Source organism: Hipposideros armiger, unplaced genomic scaffold (assembly GCF_001890085.2).
Source record: "Hipposideros armiger isolate ML-2016 unplaced genomic scaffold, ASM189008v1 scaffold_75, whole genome shotgun sequence".
NCBI classification, from domain to species: domain Eukaryota; kingdom Metazoa; phylum Chordata; class Mammalia; order Chiroptera; family Hipposideridae; genus Hipposideros; species Hipposideros armiger.
Genome location: NW_017731425.1, coordinates 1,305,352 through 1,324,657, shown reverse-complemented (window position 1 = coordinate 1,324,657; position 19,306 = coordinate 1,305,352). Strand labels below are relative to the sequence as shown.

General features: G+C 45.1%; 1 protein-coding gene across 4 annotated transcripts in view; it reads left to right on the top strand.

The window, feature by feature from the left end:
• The window catches only part of OSBP2 (oxysterol binding protein 2), a 176,950-nt gene that overhangs the window by 19,542 nt on the left and 138,102 nt on the right, over positions 1-19,306 (top strand). For 3 of the 4 annotated variants that reach the window (XM_019643138.1, XM_019643134.1, XM_019643135.1), the window contains exon 2: positions 13,590-13,798. In XM_019643138.1, the coding sequence (XP_019498683.1) occupies positions 13,603-13,798 (196 nt within the window). In that variant the 5' untranslated portion in view covers positions 13,590-13,602. Of the gene's footprint in view, positions 1-5,954; positions 6,283-13,589; positions 13,799-19,306 lie in introns of those variants that run through there. The other variant, XM_019643136.1, reaches the window with a different exon arrangement.

The following is a 19,306-nucleotide window of genomic DNA, read 5'->3' as shown; positions in this document are numbered from 1 at the left end:
CTTTCCTTTATTCACTAGTTATCAAACAAATGAGTTGGAGTCCTACCATCCCCCCAAGGTTACTGATGACTTATTTTTTTTAGTATCATTATGAACTCCTTAACTTTGTGTCTTTCATTATATTGCAGTTGTTATTCTTGTTCTAATCTTTGAGATATAATTCATATACCATACAATTCACCCATTTAAAAGATACAAATTAATGGTTTTAAATATATTAACAGATATGTACAACTATCACCACAGTCAATTTTGTAAAGTTTTTATCACCTCCAAAAGAAACCCTGCCCTCCCCAATTCTGCTCCCCAGACCTAAGCAACCACTCTTCTACTTTCTGTCTCTATGTTTTTCCCTATTCTGGACTATTATGGATGGAATCAAACAATATGTGGACTTTTGTGACTGTCTTCTTTAACTTTTATGTTTAAATAGTATGTTTTTGAGATTCATCCACATTGTAGCATGTATCAACACTTCATTCCTTTTTATGGCTGAATAATATTCTATTATGTGAATATAATTCCATTGTATGAACATACTGAATTTTTTGTTTTTTTGTTCATTCATCCATTAACGGACATTTGGGTTGTTTCCACCTTTTGGCTATTACGCATACTGCTGTTATAAATGTTTTTGTACAAGTTTTTGTATGGACATATGTTTTTATGTTTTTATTTCTCTTGGGTATACACCAAGGATTAGAATTGCTGGGTCATATGATAACTCTATGTTTAATGATTCTGTAGTGTGTTTGAATATATCTCTTTGAATAACTTTTTAAAGTGATTCATCTACATATTGCAAATATATATTCATAACTTATCAATGAGTACTGGTGACTTTTTTTTAACAGTTTTAGTGAAACATAGAAATCTTACCTCCCTGTAAGTTCCTTTCCTCTCCCCCATTTATAATATAGTTGTCTTAAATATTTCTTCTACAGACATGTGAACATCAGACAGTGTTTTAATTTTTGCTTCAATCATCAAACACAATTTAGAAAACTCAAGAGGAGTATTGTCTTAACCCATATTTTTGCTTTTCATGATCTTTCTTCCTTTCCGATATTCTAAGATTCCTTTTATCACTTCCTTTCTTTTTAGAGAACTTGATTTAGCTTTATTTTTTCCCACCCTCGGGTAGGTCTGGCTGCTGACAAATTCTCTTTGTTTTCCTTCATCTGAGAATGCCTTTACTTTTTCTTCATTCTTGGAGGATATTGTCACTGGATTCTGGGTTGACAGTCGTTTGAGTCCTTGAAAAATGTTGTGCCACTTCCTTTTGGCCTCCATGGTTTCTGATGAAATCCTCTATCATTCAAAATGTTTTTCCTCTCAGGTGTTTCTTCTGCCTCACTGCTTTCAAGATATTTTTCTTTGTCTTTTTATTTCCAGTTGTTGACTATGATATATATATATATATATATATATATATATATATATATATATATATATATGTCTTGATGTGATTTCTTTTTTTTTTATCCTGTTGGGTTTTGCTCAACTTCTTGAATCTGTAAATTTGTGTCTTTTGCCAAATTTGGGGACTTTTCAGCCATTGTTTCTTCAAATACTTTGCCTGCCCTGCCTTCTTTCTTCTCTTTCTCCTTCTGGGACACTGGTGACACAAATGTTAGTTCTTTTATTATAGTCTTATAGGTCCTTGAGTCTCTGTTCATTTTTTTTCCAGTTTATCTCCTTTACATTGTTCAGATTGGGTAATTTCTATTGTTTCTATCTTCAAGTTAACTGATTTTTTTCCCTCTGTCTCTTCCTTCTGCTGTTGAACCCATCATTGAATTTTTTATTTTGATTATTGTATTTTTCAGTTCTAAAATTTCCATTTGGTTCTTTATGTCTTCTATTTCTTTGATGAGACTATTAAACCTGCTATTGAAACAGCTAGAAATTTTAAGATGAGCATTTAAAAAAATTCCTCAGCCTAATGGTGACAGAAAACCTAATGGTGTTCATTGCTTAGCTGTCACTTATTTTTCAAGTGGATGGATTTTTAAGAACACTCATTTCCTAGGTGTTTTAAACTTGCTTTACCTAAATGGATGTTTAAGGCAATCATGATTGTCAAAAAAACCCTTGCATTTGTAATAGATATATGTGATATGGGGGATTGGGGGAGGGAGATTTCCACTTTGTGAGAGGTGAAAAGTATAACTATTGCATTGTTTTGTACACTTGAAATTAAAAAAAAAACACCTTGCACCAAAACATTGTTTACTTTGGAGAACAATGAGCTTTGTGATCAAATTAAAGTTGTTGCAAGTTGAGCTGATTCATTTAACAAATATTTACTGAGCTCAAGCGAAGTGGCCAACACTTGCTATAATAGATTCTGGAGATACAGCAGTGAATTAAACAGCTACAGACCCCACCCTGCACAAGATGGATAAAGCATTGATCAGAATGTGATATATTGGGTTGTCGGGAAAGTCATGACATTTTTTTTCTGTGTTTTTCGTTGCAAAAATGCTTCATGACTTTTCCGACAACCCAATAGTAAGTGCGTGAAGGAGGAAGCTGGCTGGACTGTGGGAGCATAGCAGCACATGTAAGGAAAGTTTCTTGGAAGAAGCAGTATCTCAGTCCAGAGGACTAGCAGGCTGGGGTGGAAGCAGTGGGCAGGCAGGAGCTAGCCTGGGAAGAATTGGTAAGTCATATTCAGGAGTGAGGACTTCACCCTGAAAAAAGAGTGAAGGGTTTAAAGCAGCATGTTGACAGACTCAGAGTGAAGTTTTAGAAAAATGTAGCGTAGGAGTGGATCAGCAGGGGCAAGGTGAGATGCAGAAACTGATGAAGAGGCTGTGGGTGTTGTCCTGGCGAGAGAGGACCATGACCCAGAGCAGGGCTGAGCAGGGCAGCTGCAGTGAAGGAAGCGGATGCGTTTGAGAGATTGAGGAGGCGTGCTGGAGAGCACTTCGAATTCTACTCAGTGAAGTCCAGGGGTGAGACTTTAGCCAGACCAACCTCACAATTCAAAACTGTAGTAACTTGGAAATATATTGCATTGGTAGAAAAAGTGTCACATTCTTCCATTTTCTACTTGACATGACCTTTTAGTCTAAACTTGAGATCTAAAGCATTTGCCTAATATTCTGTGACAATTCTTTCCAACTAATAATTTTAGGAACCACCTTAGGTGTTCCTGGGTGGTGCATGACATTCTGATATTTTGATGGAACCACTAAAAGGATCTACTGAATTCTCAGTGAGGGATGTTGGTGGGATGGGGTGTTGTTACCCTGTTATTTCACCTTCAGCATGTGAAGTCAGCAGAACTTTTGTGGGGGGCAGGGCTGGTCATCTCACTGGGTTTGTTCCGCTCCTTGTGTGACACTCATGCGTTAATTCACTCAGCCAGCCCATTGTCTCTCACCATGTGTTAACTCTGAGCTGGGCAGGGACAAGACAGGCCAGGTCTGTGTCTCATGGAACATGTGTTCTAGCTCACAAGTGGCAAATACAGTGAGCAATTTACAAGGGAAAGCAACACATATTTTTTGGATGGATACCTCAGTATTCTCCATGGAAAGAACCCTGTGTTGGTGGCAAAGAAACCCAGATCCAGTCCTGGCTTTGTGTCTTACCAGTGCTATGGACTGGGACACGTGATTTACCTTTTCCGAGAGCTATAAAATGAGGCACTAATTCCCTCCTACAGGTGCCTGCCGTATAGAATAGGCTTGATAAATATTTGCTAAACAAATCAATAGCTGCTCTGCCCACTTTAGGAGCCCTTATGAGGATCAAAAGAGTCATGTTTGTGACAGACTCTTATACAAAGTGAAGTACTGCCTAGATGATAATTGTATGGATAAGTATGCCATGCATTATAAGTTACTGTCTGTCATCCCCCATTTGTGTAAAAATGTAGTGACATGAATTTCAGTAACTGGAGAATGGCTCCTGAGTCTCTTTTTTTATTTTTATTTTAAAAATTACATTAGAAATGTCCTTCCTGTAGAATTTATAGCAGCATTTATTTAACATTTCTCAAGGGAAACTTTTAAGTGGCAAAGAATGAGGCCAGAAGCAAAATGAAACAGTGTCAGGTCTCATAGTGACAGTCTCATCTCCAGAAGTAAATGCTGCACAGTAGATGCTTCTGTTTGATGGGACACTTCTGATGTTGAGCATTTTCTGAATGGTGCCATCTGACCAGCTTTGATGACTTTTGAAGTACAAGTGGAACCTGGCGGGGGACAAGTCCATGCAGCCTGGTGGGTAAAAGGCAAGACTTGGCCCTAGTGGCTTGATCCCCTTTGGGATCTCCAGCGAGTTGCCACATCTCCAAGCCTCAGCCTCTGCATCTGGAACAGGGACATAACCTTCCTACCTTTCTAATCACATCTTAAAGGGCTAATCCACATGAGACACTTCTCAGGCAAGCCCTCAGGATTTGGTAGTTAGAACAAATAAACTGAGCTTTGTATGTAGACCCAGAAGGGTCCTAACAGCATTCCCGTGGCCTAAGAGGTAGAAGATCCGAAATCATCTTCTCCTGCCTGTGTCTCTTGCACGACCTTCTTCACTGCCCTCTCTGCCTTCTGACATCCCTTCTGCAGCTGCTGCCTATGTGTACCAGCAAGTTCTTAGTCAAGAACGACAGAAAACCAGCTCTGGATATGTTAAGGAAAAAAAAAAGATATTGCCGGAAGCCTCTTTAGGGTCTCCCAGGATCCCTGGAAAGGCAGGAGAATGGAGCTCTCAGAGGAGAGGTGAGAACAAGGCAGGCTGAGCGGCCAGATCCATGACAAAGGTCGTGTCACAGACCATTTTGGAAAAGACACTGCCACCCAGACATGGATGTTGATGCCACCCAGGCACCAGTACCTCTGCTGCCACCTCTGCCCGGAAAGAATTGTCCCCATATCTCTTCTTTTAAATATAAAGTTTTAATGCAGTACAATATGCATAAGGAAAAGTAGGCAAATGAGTGTACAGCACAGGGAATGTTCACGAAATGAACACACTGAATAATCACCACCCCCACTGAAGAAATAAAAGGTGACCAGCCCCCCCTGGGAGTCCCCTCGTATTACTGTTCCCCCAAGGGGAACCGCTGTCTTGACTTTTCACCCCAGAGGTTAGTTTTGCCTATTATTGTACTTTCTATAAGTGGAATCTCACAGTAAGTTCTCTTTGTGTCTGGCTTCTGCTCACTATTATACAGAGGGTGCCAAAATAATGTATACACATTTTAAGAAAGGAAAAAACTATTAAAATTGTAATACTCAATACCGGGGATGCCAAAAAAATGTATACACATGACTTGTATTCATCTTTTGTTATCAGTATATATTGAGTATTACAATTTTAATACAATTTTTTCCTTTCTTAAAATGTGTATACATTTTTCTGGCACCCCCGGTATTTATGACGGTCTTCAGGTTGTTATGTGCAGTTCTAATGCATTTATTCTCATTGTTGTATAATATTCCACCATCTAGGTAAACCGCCAAATGGATAAACCACCATTTGTTTATCCATTTTAGTGTGGACAGATGTGTGGGTTGACTTCAGTTTTTAGCTATTAGGGAGAGGGCTGCAGACATTCGAATACATACCTTTTCGTAGCTACGTGTACACATCCCTGATGGAAAGTCTGTAGGAGTGGAATTGCTGGGTCATGGGGCACATGTGTGTTTACTGATAACTGATGAGGTTGGGCACTTTTTCATGAGTTCATTAGCCATCTGGATTTCCTCTTTTATGAAGTGCCTGTTAACATCTTTTGCCAATTTTTAAATTGGGTGATTGGCCTCTTTCTTACTAATCCTAAAATTAGGAGTTCTTTATATATTTTTGGTACAAGTTCTTTGTTGGGTTTATTTATTGTGACTGTCTCTCTCAGTCAGTGGCTTGCATTTTCTGAGCACACTTTTTTTACATTTCTAGATCCAGATTTTAAAACCTCTGCAAATGCCTGGGCTTGGCCTGTGCGTGCCCTGATTGCCAGGGATCCTGAACAACAAACATCAAACCTTGTTTGCAGCCACAGGTGTCCATTCCGAGGTGATGTCGCCTCCGGGGAAGCGCCTCCGCCAGGGCTCAGCCACATACAGCAGAAATGACTGGCTAAAGTTAGCAGAAAGGCCGTGCTGCTGGGCGAGGCAGCTTCCTCCCCGCTGGGAAGCTGGAGGAGCAGCTGGAGTCTGAGAGGCAGGAGAATCTGGGTCCCCAGACTCTGATTCCTGTGTTGTGATGGGGCAGACTGCTGACGCTATCCGAGGGAGCCATGGAATTGGGAAACTGATGGCTGCAAAAGTACGCTCCTCTGTGACAGTCCTGCCAATGCAATGGATACATTTTACCCTGCTCGCTCGCCTCTTATCTCGCTTCCACATTTAAGTCTTGTGTGAATGTGTGTCATTGGCAGAATCTGAATCCTTGAAATCTTTGCCGTGGGTCACTTTTGGCTGTCCAGACTCTGTGGTATAGGAAGAGGGAGAAGTTTGAGCGGGAAGGGCAGCTCTGGGGCAGGGCTGCTCCAGTAATGAGAGGAGCCGCGTGGGTGCTGCAGTGGCTGAGTCTTCTGGGTGGGGACCTTGTGAAGGGGAGAAGTGCAGCCCCATGATCAGCATGTGGGAATAAAGCAGCTCAGCGGTATACAAGATACTAGAAGGTTATTCCTCCACTCATCTGTTGAGCCATTGTGTTAGTGTCCTAAGGGCTATTGTAATAAAGCACCATAAACTGGGTGGTTTAAAACAACAAAAATGTATTGTCTTGCAGTTCTGGAGGCTAGATGTCCAAAATCAAGGTGTTAGCAGGGCTGTTCTCTCTGAGGATTCTAGGGGAGAATCTGTCCATGCCTTCCTAGCTTCTGGTGTTGGCCTGCAATCCTTGGTTTTCCTTGGTTTGGAGATGCAGCTCTCCAATCTCTGCCTCTGTTGTCACATGGCCGTCTTCTCCCCGGTGTACCTCTGTGTTTCTCTCCCTCTTCTTATAAGCACACCAGTCATATTGAATTAGGGCCCACCCTAATGACCCCATCTTAACGTGATTATATCTTCAAGGACTATTTCCAAATAACGTCACATTCACAGATACTGGGGGTTAGGACTTCAGCATATCTTTCTGGGGACACAGTTTAATTCACAACACCCATCATCAATCCAGGCCATGGCTGGGACCCTCTCCTTTGGCTGCTTCGTGTTGGCTGGGCCCTCCTCCTAGTCTTTGCCAGGGTAGAGTCCCCTCATTGTTTGAGACTCTGCGCCAGTGTACCTCCTTGATCCCTCTGGGACAGAAAGGGTCATTCTGTCTCCTGAGCTCCCACCACTGGCAGCTTATCCTTCCATTTGGTGTTTTTAAAGCCAGCTTTTTAATCACTAATATGTATGTAACATAGAACATACTGTATGTGTGTAATATACATACAGAAAAGTAGGTAAACCATGAGTGTAGCTCAATGAGTTTTCATAAAGTGACCACCCCCTTTATTTTGAATTTATTTCCCTCTGCTTACTCAATAGCAGCTTGCAATTTATAGGCCTGTCTCTTTCACAAGATGAATCATTTTTTGAGGCCAGAAAATGTGTCTTATTTATCTTTATATCTACTCCATCTCCAGTTTCTTAACACAATGCCTTTATGTCATAGACCATGGGAAGTACTTGCTGAATTAGATTTTGGAAGGTTGGAGGGGAATTTACCAAGCGAATCAGAGTCAGCTTAAGCTAGCATTTAATGAAAGTCACACACGGGCTGAGTGCTCTGCTCCAGGCCAAGAGCTCTTGTCTTTCCATGTGTCTGGATTCAAATTTGCTGCCCTATCAACTTTATTCTTGCCCGTGAACATTTTTATGAAGGTTCTCTAGAAAACGTAGCCCAAGGCAAGGATGAAAGAGCTGATGCTTTGCCTGGGAGATGCAGTTCCAGGGCAGTGAGGCAGAAACTGGAAGTGAAGCAGAGAGAAGATAAAAGTGACAAGGCAGTGCAGTGTGTTACTTGCTGATGTCGTTTCTCAATGAGCTGCAGAGAAATACAGCATGCAGGTCTGGCGCATGGACTTCTCCAGAAGACATGCAAGGAGAAAACACGCCTCTGAGCAGTCTGCAGAGGGAAGAACGGGGAGGGAATTCATCTGCCCCGTTCGCTCCTGTCTCCTTTTTCCCACTATGGCATTTTATGCAAGTCCAGAAGTGAAGCAATACCTGGGCGAAGATGAGACACCAGCCGAGAGAGACAGAGCAGGAGGCGGTCGAGTGAATCTGAGAAGGTGCACAAGGTTTGTGTCCAATACTCTCCACACCTTGCGCTACTCAGGTCTGCTCGTGCCCTCCCATGGTATCAGCCCTCCGACTGCAATGTAGGGACCTCCATTCTCCTGAGAGAACAAAGATGTCTCCACCCCTTTCCTAAGATGGGAGGTACAAGTCCTGGTCAGCGACAGGGTCCCCTTCCTGGGGGCCAGCTGGGGTCACCTGGAGGACTGAAGCAAGAAGACTGTGAAACAAGCTCATTCTCTGCTGCTGTGGCTGGTCCCGACACTGTAATTGATTCATTCCTTACCTTCCTGCTTCACCGCCAGTTTGAGATCATCTGCACTCTGCCTTAGCACTTTGGCTCGTCTGTGACGTTTGCCCCGAGGGGTCTGAGTTCCTTGTTTCCTTGCCCCTTAACAGCCATTACCAGACTGGAAGTATTGAGAGATGGGAACCTCCTGGGCTCTATCCAGACGTTCTTCTCCCATCTCAGATGTGCCGCTAACCTAACTCCTCATGGCAATTGGCCTCAGTGACCCCAGCAGTATCGTCACTCCCTTCTTGATCTGTTTGTCACTGGTATGAGGAACCAAAGGTGGCCAGTGGTAGAGTCAGTTTTCAGTTCAGTAGAGCCTTATTGTGTCACATTCTCCCCTCACCCCAGAACTAAAACCTCTAAGCCAGCTGAGCCCCATTATATGGGGATGGGAAGTACAAACCCTGCAAGGGATTACCGCGTGTGGCGGTGAGCAGGGCCACTTCTGGCCCCATCTGCTGCAGTTATATCAGACATGGCAGCAAAATCAGGTGTCAGTTCAGGGCATGGACTGCATACTGGAGGACAGAAGCTCAAGCCCATAGGACATTTCGCGCAGTCGATGCGCCGGCTGAGCCTTCGATAGCCCAATTCATTGTTCTGTTAGACTGGCTGCCCCTGAGTGATGGCGGGGTTCATGGTGACACCAGTGAATTCCACGGTCAGGAGTCATTGGTGCACCTTGTTGGCTGAAATGGGTGGTTTCGTCTGAGACTGTGTTGTATGGGAATCCAGGTCACAGATGAGGATTTAATAACTGTGGACCGTGGTGCAGCTGGAGGCAATCCCATTACCAGGAAACTCATGGATTCCAGTAAGGACAAATGGCTTACCCCACCAAGGTGGAAGGGATCTGATCTAGTTGGTGGCGGTCTCGTTCTTGCCATCCCATGGAGAGGTCTCTCCTGCTGGCAGGTTGGGCACTCAGTGGGGCAGCAAGATGAGCCATAGTGATAGAGAGGCAAAAAGGGAAGAATGCAAAGTGATGTGATACTTTAACAGGCCACCACCTCTTCATAGCAAACTGCAAGGGCCACTCATGCTCTCTGGGCTAATGGAATTCTCCAGGAGGTTTGTGAAGATAAACCATACCTTGTAGAGGATTGCAGAAGTGATAAATGAGGAATATTTATCTGCCTGCTTCTCACCCATTTTCTGCTTCCCGTTTGTCATTGTTCAATCTGTGAGGCTGCAAAAACCCAGCCTCTTCATGGCCATTCAGGAAACCAGATCTCATACTGAGTTCCAGCACTTCGCCCAAGTTCAGAAATGGAGGGGTGACTCAGGCCAATTGGGGGACCAAGAAAGAGGATGGTGGAGATACGAGATGGTGAGGGAACTCTGAGCTTGTGCCTAGTACAGATGGGTTCGTCACTAGCCATAGTGCTACATTCACTATTACAGCTTATTCAGTGCTCAGTAAGTACTACATTAACCATTACAGGCTTCCAAGTTCTATTGGCTGATGTCACACCCTTGTCTCTGGTAAGGACATTGGCCATCAGAACTGCTGAGTATTATTTGGTTGAGAGTTGGTGTGACTCATGTAGAAGGATGTTAGTTATGGCAGCCTCTCTTGCAGTTAAGTAAAACTTCACGTGTCCCATATTTGGTTTCTACTTGTTCTAAATTCTCTACATACCAACCAAATGTAAAGTAATGCCTCAAAACATGTCTCCTTAAAAAAATGGCAGAAGATACATGATCATATATGCTGAATATGAGCTCTGATATAACTGGGGGCCCATAAGACAAGCCAGGAGGCCTTGTTTGTTTTATTGTAGTGAGGCCACAAAAGCTGCCCAGGGCTTAGAGAAAATAGATTGTTGTGGGTGGTTGTGTACCTCCAAAGACCCCCAAGGGAGAGGAGTTGCTACTGCAGCTTGCAGGGCTCAGGTCCAGTGTGACATGTGTGGAGCTTGAACTTTTCCACTATCTGGGCTGTTGGGTAGTGCTGGAAGGTCGACCCTCATAGAGAGTGTTACCGCCGCCAAAACTCACAATGGGAGAAACAGAACCTTTTATGTACAACATAGGCAGGTGTGCCACTCCCAAAAAACAACCTGAATTTTAAGATATGTTCCTGAATTTTAGGCCCTTTCAGGACTGAATTGGAAGCCACTGAAATTTTTTAAAATTGAGTTAACAGGACAAAAATATCACTTTGGCTACTGGTAGAAAATGGATTGACCACAAAACATCTAAACGAAAGAAAAAGGAGCAGAACTAAATTCCAAGACCAGCAAATGCGTTGGACCGTGATCATTTTAAGGGGCCTTTAATCTCCAAATTCATGTATACCTCTATGTAAGTTCTTCTAAATAACACAGAAAAGTAAAACTGAAAAATTAATCTCCTTAAGCCCTTAAATGAAAAGTAACTCTAATTACAATGAGTTAAAGTTAAATTTAGATTTGAGTGCTGGGTGGATGGTAAAGCTTATCTGCTATATTTTCATTTTCATAAATTCTTTTGTTACTTTTTCATATCTACCTGTTATTGTTTCATTTTTACCTACTTTTGTTTTATAAATTATTGTTCCTTTTATTGGATGTTATTCCTTTTTCTTTGAGACTCCTAAACTTATTTATATTAATTTTTGTCATATTGTCCTGATAATCTATTCTGACTGAAGTGACTCATCCTCTGAGCATTGACTCTATTAATTTATTTATTAGCACTGGTTTTATTCAGGGATTTTGAATTTTGGTTTTCAGGCACATCTTGACTGGGAGATTTTCCCTCCCTCCCTGAGCCTCACCCACCACTCTACTCTTCTTGGTCTGTGATTTTTAAAGTACCTCCACCTTGCTCCCTGGAGAGCCAAGTCCAGAACCTTTATGATGCAGGCTTTATGGTGTGGGCTTTGGGGCTTCTGTCCTTCACTGACATTGGGAATATCTCCAGCCCAGTCACTGAGCCTAAGGGCAAGTGAGTTCAGGTTCTGACCACAGACTTCATATCAGCTATGACCCTGGGCAAAAGGTGATGGCAGCATTAAATTTTAGTTTCATTTTGAAATAACGTAGACGTACAGAAAAGTTGCAAATATAGTGCAGAGAGTTCCCATATATTTTTCACCTAACTTGCCCTAATGTTAACATCTTACAAAAAAAAGTACATTATCAACACCAGGAAATTAACATTATTATAATACTATTAACTAATCTTTAAACTTTATTTGTATTTTACAAGTTTTTCCACTAATGTCTTTTTTCTGCTTTACAATTCAACCCAGGATCCCGCATTACATTTAGTGATTTTCTATTTCCACAATTCCATCTAATCCTATTAAGGAAGATCTGTCCCTTTTCCCCATTTGTTTATTCCTTCAATTATTTACTTATATCAGTAGGGACTTATAGGACTCTATATGGACTTTATTTTGGTCGATGGCTTATAATCCAATACAGCAGCCACTGGATAACTCCCAGCCCAGCCCTGGTTTCATACAGTGGCCTGGCTTCCATCTCCCACCTTGCACAAGGCTTTCCTTAGGAACTTCCGGAACTCTTGGTCACCTCTGCTTCTTTCCTGATATTAGGCCCAGAAGGCCCACTGATTTAGTTTTGGGATAAAAGTCTAAGTCCTTGATGTGGCCTGCAAGGTACTACTACGTTTGATCCCTGCCTGCTTTTCTCGCTTCATTTTTTTTCTCATCCACTCTCTTGTTCTCAATGCTCAAGCCACATGGAAGTTTTTTCTGTTCTTTGAAAGCTATAAACCCCTCCTTGCCTCATAGTCTTTGCCCCACATATTTCCCTCTGCTTAGAATACTGTCACCCCCCTCCTCTTTTTGAGCTAAGCCATAGTATCATTTTTAGTTATACTATTTAACACCTGAACAACCTCTAGCCTGAAATGTCCTTAAACGTAAAACAGCAGGCTTCCTACAGACAGGCATGCCCAGCTTTGCCAGTTTTGTAAATTAGAATGAGGTTCCTTCAAGTGGAAGATGTCAGCACCTGAGAGGGGATCTTTCTTCAGGTATAAACTATGTCATCTTCTCTAAGGACTGTAACCAAAGCAGTAGGGAATCAGAAGGCAGCAGCTGTTCCAGTGAAAGACGAATGTCTTACTGAGTGTCAAGTCATTTGACTTGAGAGCTGGTAGGAGAATCAAGAAAATGACAGATGATGACAGCCAGGGAAAATAAATGAGCATCAATGGGCAGCAGAATTGCCAAATGGGCTCCTGCCACTGGCAGTGTTACCTGCTGATATGACCCCCAAACCCTCCTTCACCAGGAAATGGAGTGGTACCCTGGGAACCCGTTGCTCTCCCTTTTCCAGCACCCTCTGTGGAAAGAGATCCAGTATGTCTTGGGGGTTCTGAATCTCCTTTGAGTGTCTAAGGGAGAGTGACTTAAGTAGTCGTGATAATGGGATCTCAGTTTTCAGGCACTGGTCACAGTTGGAAATGGCCCACAATTTAGTTTCCTCTGCTTCCCCTTACTTTGGTACCATCAGCTCCATAATCTTGGAACCAGCAAAGGATGTCTCTTGTCATGAGGTTGCATGTGTTAGCCTAACCATGCATTTACCTCATTTGTTATGGGGCCAGAGGAGAATGATGGCATTGTTGCTCTGTGGATCTTGGTTCCCAGGTCACTCCTGGCAGAGGATGCCTCCAACTCCACCCCCTGTGTCTCTACTACCAATGCTAGTGGTAGATTCCCACCCTGCTCTGTGGTTCTGAGACTTAGTGGAAAGAGTCTGGGATGGAGTTAGAGGTCTGAGCAGCCTAGCAGAACCCCAGGCGGTCACCCTTCTCCATTTCTTGGTGTCTGCAAGGGTTCAGACACCATCAGGCATGTCCTGCTTGTGGCACTGATGCAGGCCCTCCTCCCTCTGCCACTCTCCCCACTGAGTGCCTTGCAACCAAGCTCCTACCAGTCAATCCCAATAGGCATCATCTCCAGCTCTGACTCCAGGGCCTCTCCCAGCTCCAAGGGTCTGAGATCCTGAGGATTTTCTCTTGAGGCTTTCTTCAGTCCGGAGCTATTGAGTTTGGGAGCCTCAACCCATACCTTCTCTTGCATCCTACAGAAATCAGGGTGAAATGGCCCACACCTGCCGTGGCACCATCAACCTGTCCACCACGCACTTTGACACGGAGGATTCTTGCGGTATCATACTGACCAGTGGGGCAAGGACCTACCACCTCAAGACCAGCTCGGAGGTGGAGCGGCAACAGTGGATCACCGCCCTGGAGCTGGCCAAGGCCAAGGCTGTCCGCATGATGAACAGCCATTCAGGTAGCGAGTACTTGGCACAGCGGGTGTACGTGCAGCATCGTGGGTCTGGAGAGAGTGGGAATAGAAAGAGTTTGGGGGGGCAGTGGTGACCAGGAGACCCAGGTTAGTCCAGACCAGTCCTGGAAGGTCGAGGTTTGTGTTTGCCTTTCCCACTCAGCTCCGTGCGTCCTCAGCAGTGAGATGCTTGCATGGTCGGGATGGCTGGCAGTTCTCGAGATGGGAATGTCTGTGGTTGGGGCTGTGTGCCCCTTTGTTTGGGAGAGCCTGGTTCCTGGACTTGAGCAGACCCTCCAGATGCTACAGTGGGTCAGCTCCAGAAGCAGTAGTTGGGGATAGGAGTCCAGGATCTTGAACCTGTGCCTTGGGCCAGACTTTCTCCTATGCCTATTATGGAGGTTGAAAACCATTTAGCCAGTGCTGCCGCCTTTGCCAAGGTGGGAGGCAAGCTCTGATATCCCAAGCAAGACTTTTTATTTTTTACTTTAATATATTTATTTTTTAATACATAATATCTTTCTATGATTCATAAACCAATAGCTTCAGAAGCATGTGCAGTGAATTCTGCCCTTGACTCTGTCCCCAGCTACCTACCCAGCTCTCCCACGCAGAGGCAACCAGAGCTACCAGTGTCTCGTGTCTTTGCATACATATTTAAATAGGTACTTATTTTAAAATACATATAGTCTTCCACCTTGATTTTTTTCCATTTAGCAGTATATCTTAGACTTTTTCCCTATCTGCATAAAAAGCTTCCTCTTTGTTTTTACAAAACTACAGTATTTCATTGTATGGACGTACCATGGTATATTTAACCTATAGTCTGTTGATGATCACTTAGGGTGTTTATTTTGCCATTCTGCAATGAGTAACCTTGCATTTCATTTCATATGTGTACAAGTATGAGTGAAGTATACCTTCCGGGAAGTGGGGTTATTGGGTCAGTGGGAGGGTGCATTTGTAATTCTGAGAGATTGTCACCTGCCTTCCACAGGGTTGTACTAGTAGATTCCTGTAGCAGTGTGTCAGATGCCTGCCTCCCCCAGACTCACCCACCCAGCACGATAGCAGATGTTTCTGATGGGTAAAAACTGAGTCCACACACACAGAGAGTAAGGATTAGGAAGCTGTGATCCTTCTGAAGTTGCAAGCAAAATGGTGTGTGTTTCCATAGACCTGTGTGGGTTTTTTTAGGAAGGCAGGACTCCAAGTGAGAACGAGTCACAGCCCCTCTTCTCCAGGATTCTGTCACAGGCTGGCTGGGGAGACAGTGAGTCCTGTGGAAGGAGGTCTAGCAAAAAGCAGGAGGAAAGGAGCTGGCGACCTTGGTCACCAAGCTCCGTACCCAGTCTCCCTGCCTTGGGGGTCTCTCCCCTCGCGCTAGTTTCTCGATGCACATTGAAGGTCCTTGAGTGTCAGCTGGACCTTCTCTTTTAGTCTCACCCAAGCATGGGTCCTCCCCTCCCCCTGGCGGCGATTCTTTTTCTTGGGGTCAGTACTCATGTGGCTCTGGTGTGTCAGCAGTGACGCTGAGCTTGGCAAGGGGTCCCCAGGGTACCACTCCATTTCCCAGTGAAGGAGGGGTTTGGGGAGCTATCTCAGGCGTAGACTGTGCTGAGACCCCCCAGCAGGACCTGCGGTCTCAGTTTGGAAGCCTGTGGAAAGCCACTGTGGAGAATGATGTGGCTGGTAGTGCAGCTAGGCTCAGGACAACCTCATTGGCTAAGTGTGGGAGCACTGATGCTATGGGAGAACTAGCTTCCTCTTCCTAGCTATTCCTAAGTAAAATAAATAATAAATTGCTTCATTTCCTAGGAACTTCCTGAAAATAATGTAGCAGGCAGCATTTATTGGATTCATTATTCTGGAACTGTTTTCCTGGGATGGGCAGCTGAGGGAAAGTGCGTGTTAATTCAGCTGGGCCATGCTAGGGATTGCTGGCCTGGACTTCCTCTGGGAGAGGTTGGGATCTCTGAGGGAGCAGCCTCAGGCTCACCTGCCTTCACTTCATGCCCTTTCCCATGGTCAGGGGCTGGAGACTAAGTCCATGTCTTGTGTTCCCAAGGGGTTAGCCTTCTGTGTAAGGATACAGGCCGTTCAGGTACAATTCACGGTATAATACTACATGTCAGGGAGAAATGATAGGATCCCTCTCCTTTTGGCTTGTTGAAGCACAAATTAATTAATGGGGAGGCTGGGTGGCTCAGTTGGTTAGAGCGTGAGCTCTGGACAACAGGGCTGCCGCTTCTATTCCCACATGGGCCAGTGAGGTGCACCCTCCGCAACTAGATTGAAGACAATGACTTGAGGTGAGCTTCTGCTGAGCTGCCGGTGGGCAGCCCAATGGCTCAGTTGGTTAGAGCGCGTGCTCTTATACAGCAAGGTTGCCGGTTCGACTCCCATATGGAATGGCCAGCTGCACCCCTCCCCACTCCCACCACCCCGACCCAGCAACTAGATTGAAAACGGCAACTAGACTTGGAGCTGAACTGCGCCCTCCACAACTAAGATTAAAGGACAACTACTGATGGGGCCTGGGAAAAACACACTGATCCCCAATAAAGTTAGAAAAAAAAAGTGTTTTTAAAAAATGAATTAATGTATGTGAAGGAGACGCTTTCATGCAAGTACTGTGATTTTATAAAAGGGTTGGGATATCTTCTTTGGAGAAAGGTGATTACAACGCTTGGGTCCTATAAACCAACTAGACTCAACAGATATGTGGAACACTGCACTGGCAGCAGAACTCACATTCTTCTCAAATATATGTGGGACATTCTCCAGGATAGAATATGTGTTAGGCCACAAAACAAGTCTCAATACATTTCAAAGGATTGAAATCCTACAGTGTATCTTTTCCAGCCACAGTGGAATGAAGCACTGAGCTTGGCACTGGAGTTGGTACCCAGTCAGGATCTGTTGTGGGGCCAGCAGGCACAGCGGCCACGACACCCTTGGCAGCACCAGAACCCTCCTTGGAGGGGAGGACTGTGGTGGTGTGGTGTCTCTCTACCCGTCACCACTAGACAGATGAAGGAATTCATGACTTTTAGTCTGGAGAAAGAAAGGCCAGGCAGAGCCTACTCACATTGAAAGCTTGAAGGGTCAGAGCCTGTGAATGAGGACACAGACCTGTTTTCTATGACACTGGGAGGCACAAGCAGAACCAGTGGTGGAAGTCATGAGACCAATTTCTGCTTAGTCTGAGAAACGAAACAGTGGACTAAGAGAGGGAGCGGGTAATAAGGGACATAATGGGAAGTTCCAGCAGAGGGCTGGGCTTGGGGCGAGGTCCCAAGGGTCCTTCCAGGGCTTGGGTGTTGTCCTCCTAGGCTAACTTTGTATTTCTTTAGCTGTTTGCTCTCCAAATTTGATAGAATATTCTGTGGTTGCTGGCCCAAGAGTCAGGTCTGACTTGGCAAGTTGCTGTGTCTCTCGGGTCCTCAGTCTCTTCATATGTAAAAAGAATGGTTGGCCAGGCTTCTAACCCTAAGCTTCCGTCCTGCTCTGGGCCTTGATCAAACTGGTGAATGTTTCTGAGCTCCAGCTTCCCCATTTCTGGCTCCGCTGCTACCAGGATTGCATGACAATACAGTAAAACCTTGGATTCCGAGTAACGTGGTTTGTGAGTGTTCTGCAAGATGAGCAAACATTTCTAATACATTTTAACTTGGTAAAAGAGTGATGTCTTGCAATATGAGTAGTTTGTTTCTGGAACAAATTATGCTTGCAAACCAAGGTATTACTGTATATGGAAAAAGTGTGGTGCTGTGAGTGCAACCAATTTCACTCATCCCAGCATGGCTGTCGGGAAGTGTGCCCCAGCGCTCATAAGTCACCACAGCTGGTGGCAGATGGTGTGACAGAATCATCCTCAGGGGGTCAAGCACCCAGGGTGTTTGAAAGGCGAAGGGAAAAAAATGCTTTCGCTGTCTTGAAATGACCTACCTCCCTCCAACAACATGCATTTCCTCAAAATGTGGTGCAGCAGCCCCAGAGGGCTGTGTATCTGGGAAGGCAGCCCTCCTCTCCTGCCAGGGACATGCCACTAGCGGGTACAGAGGGACGGGCCATGGCTTCCCTGCGGGGGCATGTCAGCAACCCCCAAAGGAGTGTCTGTATCGGTCAGGAGTCTTGTGCTGGGACATTGGCCCTCCCTCTGCCAGCCCCGCCCACCTATGGACCCGCCCCAGAGCCCCGGACCGGTAGCACTCCTGGAGCCCACCTCTCAGCGGCACCCATCCTCTGCTGCCTTCTGTAGTGACTGTCCCCTTGGACACCTGAAATTTGGCCTTTTGAGATTTTTCTAGTTTTGTATTTGTCACCTTAACGAGCCAGTTGCCTAAATGAGCAAAAGAAAGGAACACTTATTTCCAGGCCACAAGAATTTTTATTATATACCAAAATTCCCCAGTAGACCTCTGCACTATATGTGTTCTTGTCCCCTTTCAGTGGGAATGAATGTCATTCATTCAACTCAAACTTCATGAATGAGTTGTGGCAGCTTCTACAGAGGTGAGAATGGCTTACAGGTGAATTAGCACAGTGTAAGGTAGGGAGCTGTCACTACCGGGATGAGTCGTGGAAGGAAAAGGACGTCAGGGAAGGCTGCTGTAGTGAGACCTGAGCTGGGTTTGGAGGGATCGAGGAATCTGAAATATGGAGTGAGGAAAGAAAAAGTGAGGCTGTCCAGGCAGTGGGAATGGCTGGGAAAGGGCTGATGTGTTCAGGGACTATGGGGATTTTCTGTGGCCCGGGGCCTTACATGCAGTCACGCTGCGACGTCCTCCAGCCTGGCAGTCACCAAGGGAGGTTCAAGACCAGCCTGGTGCGGCCGGCCTCCTTACTTCCTCCCTCAAGGATGAGGGGGTGGCCTGGGCAGGATCTGGGGAAAGGGCCTCCATCTGGCCAAGGGCACAGAGCTCCTGGTGGAAGAGAGGGCTGGACAGGCTCAGTGTCCAGAGCACAGAAGCCATCTCCAGAGCACAGGAGGCCAGACCACTGTGGGTAAGTGGCAGCAGCCCCCACACAGCAGAATGACCTGCTTCTACCCAAGGACTCCTGCTGGGCTGGAGATGGGCAGGACCTGATATCACTGATGTCACCAGAGAGACCACAGCTCACGGCGGGATCAAGCAGCCTTTCAAGACAATTCTTCCTTATTTGTGGACTTTCAAGCCCTTTCTTGTGTGTTATTAGAGAAATTTATGTGAGGAAGAGTGTGGAGTTTTCTGATATTCTGATGAGGGGTCAGGATGGGATGGATGGTTTACTATGTAAGCAGCTTCTGAAGTGTGGGCTTTGACTATGGAAAGCTTTATCTGGTGTCTGCAGCTGCCACCTGGTGGCTGGATCGAGGCCCTTCTGAGGGCATGCTGGGCCTGGCAGGGCTGGCTTGCATAGGCGCATTGCTCACTCACCTGTCTTTTTAAGGTCCACGTGGGCTCATCTGAATGTGGTGCCTTTGTGGGGAAAGAACGTAATCGGGAGAATGAGCTTCCATCTGGGCAG